The 10,000-nt window shown below is 47.1% G+C and overlaps 1 protein-coding gene across 1 annotated transcript in view; it reads left to right on the top strand.

Annotated features, from left to right (window-relative positions):
- Positions 1-10,000, top strand: part of apba1a (amyloid beta (A4) precursor protein-binding, family A, member 1a) — a gene marked incomplete at its 3' end in the record, with an annotated part of 31,089 nt that overhangs the window by 15,067 nt on the left and 6,022 nt on the right. The window contains exons 3-6 of the mRNA XM_083673384.1: positions 5,546-5,656; positions 6,371-6,410; positions 7,455-7,600; positions 9,557-9,589. Of these exons, the coding sequence (XP_083529510.1) occupies positions 5,546-5,656; positions 6,371-6,410; positions 7,455-7,600; positions 9,557-9,589 (330 nt within the window). The remainder of the gene's footprint in view (positions 1-5,545; positions 5,657-6,370; positions 6,411-7,454; positions 7,601-9,556; positions 9,590-10,000) is intronic.

A 10,000-nucleotide genomic window follows, 5' to 3' on the forward strand; every position in this document is an offset into this window, starting at 1 on the left:
GTCAGGTGTGTGTGTGTGTGTGTGTGTGTGTGCGTCACCTGATATTCTGTGATGGAGCTGTCGAGGGTGATGATATCACCCTTATGTAAAGGTGCATTATTAGCACCTTGAGTTTGGCCTTTGAAGTGGTCATGACCGAGAAAAAGAAGGGTGCATCTCAATAGCATAAATTGGCCACCTCTCCTCTCCCTCCTCTGCCCTGTAGACCACTGAGATGCAACAGACTACAGAGGAGTATAGCTTAGCTGACAGGGAGAGTGTTGTTTAGGACCATGGGGGAACAGCATAACAGCTGAAAAACAACTGGGTCTTTATAGAAAGTGAGTCTCACTGTCTCTGTTTCTCTCTCCCCCCCTCTCCCCTCTCCCCTCTCTATTTCTCTGTCGACTTCTTGCCTCAACTGTTTCTCTCTGTCGCCCACTTCATCCCCCCCTCTCACACCCCTTCTTCCTCTTTCTCCCTCTCCCCCTCCCCCTCTCCCCCTCCCCCTCTCCCCCTGTGTCTCCGTGCTACACTCTCTTGTTGTTCTGTCTGAGTGCCCTCCCCCCCGCCCCCCACCCTCCTGTGAAGGCCTACAGGCAGTAATAGAGTGGGTCTGGTTTGGTTTAGGTCTGACCGGCAGTCAAAGCCTCATCTGTATTCCAGCTAGCACTCTAGCACGCTAGCATGCAGCCATAGGCAGCCCTGCGCATGGAATTGTCCTGCCATGTCTCCGCAGCCTGCTGACGAGGAGGGGATTGTAGTTGGTGAAATGGAGAGAGGTCGGGAGAGGTTGTTGGCCCTTGCCGGATCTAAGGGTTGGATTTCTCCTCTGCTCTCCCGTATCTCTCTCTCTCTCTCTCTCTCTCTCTCTCTCTCTCTCTCTCTCTCTCTCTTACTCTTCTTCTCTCTCAATACACGCTCTCTCTTGTGACCCACAGACACAGATGCACACGCACACACCCACACCCACACAGTGAGACGTTCTGTGGATCAGTATTCCTTGTGCATGTGTGCGTGTGCAAACATGTCTACTGGTCCACTAAATGTGTGTGTGTGTGTATCCATGTGTGTGTGTCTGTGCGTGTCACCATGAATGCTTCGGGTGGTGGGGGATGGGTCCTCCTCCTCAGCATCATGGCCCAGGGGGGCTCAGATGGAAGGATGTCCTCACGAGCACACAACAGAGGAACACATCCTCAGAGTACAAAAGAGCTCTTGACCCTCTTAAAAGGGCCATCAAAATGATGACGAGAGACCATCTGTACACACACACACACACACACACACACACACACACAAAAACACAAACACAAACACTCAAACACACACTGACAAGGTCAAAGAAATAACAAACACTGTTAAATCAACTATACGCACATGCACACTCCTCTCTCTCTCCCTCTCTCTCCCTCTCCTCTCTCTCCTCTCTCCCTCTCTCTCTCCCTCTCTCTCATTCTCCTCTCTCTCCTCTCTCCCTCTCTCTCTCTCTCTCTCTCTCTCTCTCTCTCTCTCTCTCTCTCTCCCTTTCCTCTCTCTCTCTTCCCCTCCTCTCTCTCTCTCTCCCCTCTCTCTCTGTCTCTCCTCTCTCCCTCTCCCTTTCCTCTCTCTCTCTCCCCCTCCTCTCTCTCTCTCTCCCCTCTCTCTCTGTCTCTCCTCTCTCCCTCTCCTCTCTCTCTCTCTCTCCCCCTCCTCTCTCTCTCTCTCCCCTCTCTCTGTCTCTCCTCTCTCTGTCTCTCTCACTCACAAACCAGCCCAGCTAGAGTGCACTTCTTCTCTCATCCCCTTTGTTCCCCGTTTTGAGATGCTAATTAATTACCTCTGTTTGTCTTTGATTAAATTCAACTCTCATGGAGCTGGCTCTGCCACCGTGGGAGCCCCCACTCTCGTTGTTCAAACACAGTCATTGTCTTACACAGGGAGGAACAGGTCTCAGTGTCTGTTCCAGGGAACAGTGTTGCCAGATTTCATTGCTTCTTTCCAGCCGAGAAGGAGAGACAGCAGTAGCAAGTTGAATGAAACGTGTCAATGAAACCGTGCCCATGTTTGAATGTGTAAGCCAATAACAGTATAGTATTGAACTATACATGTATAGTATTGAACTATACATGTACTATACTATTATATATTACTATTACTATACTATTAATATAATATTATATATAACTGTATAGTATATAGTATTGCTTGACTAGTACTTTAGTCAAATATGGCTATATAGTACGTTACTACTCAATCACCCATTGGTCTATTAGCTTTAGTGCAAATGGTGTCTGGTAACTAAAGCAGGAGGCAGGCCAGCCATTTGGCTGAAACACAAATGAAGGATTGCACATGTATGACATTACTGTATAATAGCATTTATTTTTGTGTTTTCTGCTCTCCTCCACTCCTCCTCTCATCTCTTCATTCCCTCCCTGGCCGTTTGCCGTTCGTCAGGGCATATTATTATTTTTGCCTTCCAAAGATTATTTATTTAGTGTGGGCGAGATGGAGAGAGGGAGACAGAGAGAGAGAGAGAGGGGAGACGGCTGGTGAATAATTCAACAGGACTCCAATAACACAGTAGGAGAAAGACAGTTTCCCTCAACTATACAGGCCTCTGTATACACACACACACACACACACACACACACACACACACATACAACACACTCACAGACACACACACACACACACACACACACACACACACACACGCGCACACACACACACACACACACACACACACACACTCACACAACATGGACAAAACACGCAGCAACAACGTTTCAGTGGTCTCAGTAAGCACACACACACACACACACACACACACACACACACACACAACTCCCCACCCCTTTGTGATGACACCATGGTGAATTCTGATACTTTCTAGTGTCATTGGAGCAGAGCGTGGTTTAGCCTTGGTGCCCAACCACAAGTTACCAAAGTCACCTCAGCATCAGGAGAACTCTGAGAGAACCACACTGTCCTTTTGGTCAGATTGGGTCCTTAGTACATTGTGTGTACAAGTGTGTCTACAAGTTAACTGTAGTTGTGAGTGTGTGTGTGTGTGTGAGTGTGTGTCTGTGTGTGTGTGTGTAAGTTAAGGATAATTAGCCTCATAGTTTGATTAGTGCTGCATTCATTACCATGGAAAACTACTGGATGTACCAGGTTGATCATCATGAAGACCAGGTTGCTAGTCGTCAAGGAGACCAGGCTGAGAGTCAACATGGAGACCAGGTTTGCACTAGTAACATTTATGAGCATTTATGAGCGTGTGTGTGTGTGTGTTTCTATCTGAGCATTGATTGTGGATTTTAGTTAAATATGATGTTGTGGTAATTTCTCCTCTGTGGTCAGAGTCCTTTAGTTAGGGAATTATAAATATTTTGGTAAACTGTCACTGAAATATTATCATTAAATGTGATGAGAAGTAGCAGTAGAACCCATTTCTACAGTATGTATCGTCCATTTCTTGTATTTCTCTACACCAAATCTTAACTTACAAAATGTGTGTTGTTGTCTTTTCTGATAAGAGCAGTAGCTTCCAAATACAGGGTGCTGAATGATGAGGTTTTTGGATGTAACTACCGTAGGTTGCCAGGTTGGCTGTCATAGAGCCATGTAGCAGTCTGAGGTTGCCAGAGTGAGACCCTGGAGGAGGGCATTACTGCAGGCTCCATCCCCAGTATTACCATCTCTGTAGCATTAAGTAGCATAAATGGATTATGTGCTATGGAATAGGCTTTGAATAATGTCCCACGACGCACTGCTCGACCACTGTGACAAGGCTGTTCATTCTACTGTAACTAACTATGGGGGCGATGTTGCATAGATAGGAGCTGCCACGTAGAAATAGAGTTATAGAGTAGAGGGTAACATACATAGTTCCCCACTAACTTCTATGGGTGTGATAAGCGTCAGTGAATGAAACATCCAATGGTATTTTCTATATCCAATTTGGCCTACGCCATACAGTATATATCATGGAATGTTGTGAGTGGGGATATCCAGTCTATTCATTCTGATTCTATGAGCACCTTGTTTTGAACGCACTTGAAGTCACTGGAGTAGAGAGGAGAGCTGCTCAATGACTAATATGTTATGATACAGTAGATGGTAGAGGTAGCTTACGTCACTGTGCCCAACTGAACAAACTAACACACACACACACTCACACTCACACACACACAGGCACACACTCACACACAGGCAAACACTCACACACAGGCACACACTCACATACATACACAGGCACAGGCACACACACACACATACAGGCACACACAGGCACACACTCACAGGCACAGGCACACACACACACACATACACACACACACACACACACACACACACACACACACCCACTCAGGTTACAGTTGCATTCACGCCAGGCACCTCTCTCTCTCTCTCTCTCTCTCTGTCTCTCTCTCTTTCTTCTCAGATGTCGTATGAAACATTCAACACGTCCTACGAACGAAACAAACTCCCTGCATCTTAAAATGCATCACATCCATTGCAAATGCATTAACCATTCCATTTCAACTGCAGCACACGCAACCCTGCCTTTTACTACTCCTCTGTGGTAGAGTTGAGTAGCCTGGTAGAATCACTCCATAGTTCACATCCTGTTTCACTTCACATCTCCGCCTGGCCATAAAATAAAACACAGCCGGATCAATCAGCCTACAAAAAAAAAAAAAAAAACTGGTTTGGAGGTTTTGAAGGTTGATCCAATCGCTCCAAATGAGTTTTTTACACCACGCCCCTAGACTCAAATGGGCTGAGGAAGGTCAGACATGTGACGTGAACCTAGACATCAGGATTATTCCGTCAGGCCAAGGGGTTGATGGCGATGTCCAGAGACGCTTGCATACTGCACGAGAAAAGAGACTTCACATTCACGTCTCCGATAGCGTTTGACAATCCCGGTCTTTCAGTGACAGCTCTTCGCCGCTCGTCTTGGTCACTCCTATGACAGTATACAGCACAGAAGTGTGCGTTGTTTTTTTGTTTTGTTTTGTTTGGCGTCGTGCCTGGTACGATGTGTCTTCTCCCTGTGACGGCTCCCAGTCGAGGTGATGTGCTATGACCGTTATCTGTTGCGGGAGGCTGAGTGCAGTCATCTGTTTTGCCGTGTGTGTCACCGTGCTGTTCCTGCAGGCCTGATCTTTGTCTCGATCTCAACATGGTGTGTTTGCCTCAGCAGTTAATTCTCCAGACAGCCAAGATGTGTTTTGCTGCGTTAGCTAGTCTAGTGCAGGTTGTGTTGTGAATTTGGGATGTCATGACTTCTCTCCTCTCTTCTCTTTTCTCCCCCTCCCTCACCCTGTCCTTGTGTTTTTTTTTCTCTTTCTCTGGCTATTTTTTTCTCCTCTCTATCCACTGTTCTCTCTCCTTTTCCACTCATTTTATTGTTCTCCTCTCTCTCTCTTTCCCCCTCTCTCTCTCCCTCCCTCTCTCTCTCTCTCTCTCCCTCCCTCTCTCTCTCTCTCTCTCTCTCTCCCTCCCTCTCTCTCTCTCTCTCCCTCCCTCCCTCCCTCTCTCTCTCTCTCTCTCTCTCTCTCTCTCTCTTCAGTCTCCAGGCTCAGACTCAGCCTCTCCTCAAGGGGCAGAGTCCTCCAGCAGCAGACTCCTGCAGCACGATGGAAGTGACGGTTTTGAGTCTCCACCCCTCTCCACTAAAGACGTAAGTGCGTGTGTGCGTGTGTGTGTGTGTGTGTGTGTGTGTGCGTGCGTCTGAGAGAGAGAGTGTGTGTGTGGACTATGTCAACTAGCTACGTGGCTATGTGGAGGTGGAGATGGGGTGGGAGTAGGGATAGCAGATCAAGGGGTGTACCAGAAGTAGGTGAAATACAAGCACATTGGCACTTTTGATAGGTTGTCTAGACAATTTTCCACTCGGGGACATTAAAGTTCATCCTATCATACTATCAGGTCATGCAGCAAAAAAGGAATTAAGACTCTTGCTCTCCTAAAATCTGATTTGGCAAACTAAACCCTGACCTCAATCTCATCCTTAACCTTAAGTTTAAGTGAGACAAAATGGCTAGTTCACTTCCTCATAAATTTTTGACAACATAGCCAATTTTGACTTATAGCGTGGCCATATAGTGAACATGCTATTGAACTTCACCAACACTCTGTCAGACATCTTCATCAGTGTTGATGTCTGTGTGTACAGTACCAGTCAGACGTTTGGACACACCTTGCCAAGAGTGTGCAAAGCTGTCATCAAAGCAAAAGGTGGCTACTTTGAAGAATGTTCCTTCATAGTTTTGATGTCTTCAATATTAATCTAACTGTGTGTGTGTGTGTGTGTGTGTGTGTGTGTGTGTGTGTGTGTGTGTGTGTGTGACTGAAGTGTAACGTTGTGTCTCCTGTCTCTCCTCTACACCTGCAGACCAGGAGAAGCCTGGCCTCCTTCCCCACCTATGTGGAAGGTGAGTTCCCCTGTGGACCTGACCTGACCTGACTTGACTATACCGTATGTACACTCACACACACACACACACACACACACACACACACACTGATTGAGCTGCTATGCTGTTGCAGGCCTGCTTTAAAGGCCCACATCAGCCAGTTTTGCTTCCTGTCTTTTCCTGGCCGTGTCACAATTCAGAGCTCTGTAGCTCTTTCAAATGTCATGTCACGGCACGTGGGACATCGTTTCAGGAGGAGCTAAGAAAATAGAATGTATCGCCCAAAATACACACGCTTTGACCCAAATGGCAATTTTCGGACTTGAATCATTGTGCAATAACATTGTGCAGCATCAGGATGTCAAATATCAGCGACAGAACGTCAAAATGACTGATATTGACCTTTAAGAGCCACATCAGCATTTCTTAATGTCATAGAGGGCTGAGAGCTGTAGGGAGAGAGAGCTTCTATAGAACACCAGTCAAATGCAGTCTGTCTCTCTTTTACTCTCTCTCTCTCTCTTTCTCTCTCTCTCTCACACACACACACACAGACACACACACACACACACAAACTGTACACTTACAGTGTCTTACACTTTCCCTCTCCCTTCTATTCTCTCTCTCTCTCTCTCTCTCTCTCTCTCTCAACTCATCCATTTGGTAGACATTATCTCAGCAGGAGAATTGTATCCCTGGGCTCTAGCTCTCTGTTGCCAGAACGTCCTTGCAGGGACATGGTCCAGTAGCTAATCGTACATACAGCTCTCTGCAGCGTACCACTGAAACAATGGTCTCAGGGCGGCTGCAAGTGCACACTCAGCAGCTTATCTCAGACATGTATGTTGCTGCTGCCGAAGACAGCTGGCGAACATGGTGTTTGGTGTAACACGGAGATGGAGCGATGCCCTGCAAAAGCGTTTTCTTCCCATTTTTACCTTACCGTAGCAATGCACAGGAAAAAACAATTTTACTTCTTTAAGCCCGGAAACTGTACTTAGCAGTCAGATATCTTCATTGAATATTATCTTCCTCCCCTTCCCTCCCCTCTCCCCTGCCTAGTCCCAGGCCCGTGCGACCCGGAGGACCTGATTGATGGAATCATCTTCGCGGCCAACTACCTGGGCTCCACCCAGCTGCTGTCGGACAAGACACCCTCTAAGAACGTCCGCATGATGCAGGCCCAAGAGGCTGTCAGCCGCATCAAGGTGAGGGGAGGGGAGGAGAGGAGGGGGAGAGGAGAGGAGAGGAGAGGAGAGGAGAGGAGAGGAGAGGAGAGGAGAGGAGAGGAGAGGAGGGGAGGGGAGGGGAGGAAATGGAATGAGAAGGAGAGGGAGAGGAGGGGATGGGATGGGATGGGATGGGAGGAAATGGAATGGAGAGGAGGAGAGGACAGGACAGGACAGGAGTGGAGAGGAGAGGAGAGGAGAGGAGGGAAGGGGAAGGAGGAGAGGGGAGGAGAGGGAGGTGATGCAGGCCCAGGATGCCGTCAGCCCCATCAAGATTAAGATTAGGAGAGGGAGACACCTCTACACATAGATCGGAAGCAGATAGATCTGCATGCACTGCTCACACAGACCACAGAAATAACACGAGAGTCTATGCAACCTCCTCTCCCTCACCCAACACAGGCTGCTGCCTCATAGAGATAGAAGGTGTCTGTTTCCTTTCAGTGCGGATGTTCTATGCTTTCTACTTCTATGCCCGTATGACCTTATTGCTCATGGATAACGATCTAATATCAATCATGTTCTTTAATGATGCCTAACGCTCTACTGCTACATAACGGCGTAGTCGATATCGAACAATTGTACCACATGCGGGACCAATGGCCTCGGTGTATGAGGAAAGCTGTGCAATCCTGAATATGTGCAGGAGTCAATATTTCACAAAACATCCAAACATTTCAGCACCTAATTAGGAACTACGATCAGACATACTGTCCTACTAGTCTATGGATTGCATTCGCTGCACCAGTTTTTGGACGGTTGACATGACATGTCACTCCCCCCCACTCACCCCCCCCTCCCCCCTCCCCCCGAGTCTCCCTCTCATCTTCCTGGTTGCATCAGCGCTCCACTGCCCGCTCCACTGCCCGCTCCACCGCCCGCCTAGCCCATAATAACTCATAGTGACTCAGCATTTTCCAGCCTGTTTGGTGAAAATGCAGCGAGCTCCAAGCCTCAGCCCATCTCTGTACACACACACACACACACACACACACACACACACACACTCAGAGGATCTCAGCCTGTTGTTGATTCTGTTGTCATCGGACAGATACATTTTAATTGAGTCTGGCCGGCCCAGTTCCGACACTTTTAAAACATAATATTTCTTTTTTAATAATATTAAAAATAATAATATTTATCTCCTCTCCTTGATTCTCCTCAACCTTACTGTTAGAGGGAGGGTAAGGTTGCGTTTTAAAAGCATTAGTTCTGGCTCGAGTAACCTCACATTGGGTTTATACGCTTATACGCTTTAAAAGTGCCTGGACTGAATTAAATCAAATGAATGAGTCACAGTAGGCGATCTGAAGTTTCTCTCCATCCCTAGGAGTTAAACCATGATTTCAATTAAACTTCACTCTATTCCCAGAACACTTCATTAAGCCTTTATTACTTTGAAATTATAATGCAATTTCATAAGAACACATTAACTATTAGTCTTTGGTAAAAAAGTGAGACTAATCCTTTTAGAGTGCAAGAGAGCCACCTGCTGGTCAAAATAGAACCCACACAATTTCTCCCTCTACAGATTTTAGACTCAGAATTACGTTCAAAATGATGCAAAATAATAGTGCAAAACGATACTCTAAAATTCGGTCACCAAAGACATAGTTAGATTTACCGGTACACATAGTACCTTCCAACCCCTTCCCTATGTCTCCCTAGCGTGCCCCATACCTGCACTGCTCTGACCACCCACCCCCCACCCCCCACACACACATCCCCCCCACACACACCCCCCACACACACCCCCACCCATCCACACACACACACACACACACACACACACACACACACACACACACACACACACACACACACACACACACACACACCCCCCCCTACACACACACACTCCCTGCCTGAACCCTCCCTCTCCGCCAGCACTGCTCTCTAACCCATTCTCCTGTCTGTTTGTTCCATGCCAAGCAGACGGCCCAGAAATTAGCCCCAAACAGGAAGAAGGTGCAGTACCTCCTGATCGGTCCGCTGTTCCCTTTGCCTGTGTCTGTGTATGATAGCCTCTTGTTTCTCTCTTTCCTTTCCTTGTATTTCTTTTTCTTTTCTTTTATTCTTTTTACTCGCTGCATTTTCTGAATCCAGCAACCACAGTCCTACGTATTTATTTGCAGTCATGTATTTCCTTTTGTAGGTCTTTGTCTGTCAGTCGAGTCTGTCGCCATTGTTCATTCCATGTCAGACATTATCAGACCTTCTCCAGCTGCAGTAGGCCTACGCTGACAGGACCAGATAGAACGACATGATGAATGATATACAGTAGATGTACAAATAGAAGCTTTGATAGAATCTGAATTGCTGGATGCAGAAAATGGTCGTGCAGGTGCTCTCTTTAGTTTTTTTCTTTCCACCGTGAAC

The sequence above is a fragment of the Argentina silus genome (assembly GCF_951799395.1).
Source record: "Argentina silus genome assembly, chromosome: 7".
Taxonomy (NCBI): domain Eukaryota; kingdom Metazoa; phylum Chordata; class Actinopteri; order Argentiniformes; family Argentinidae; genus Argentina; species Argentina silus.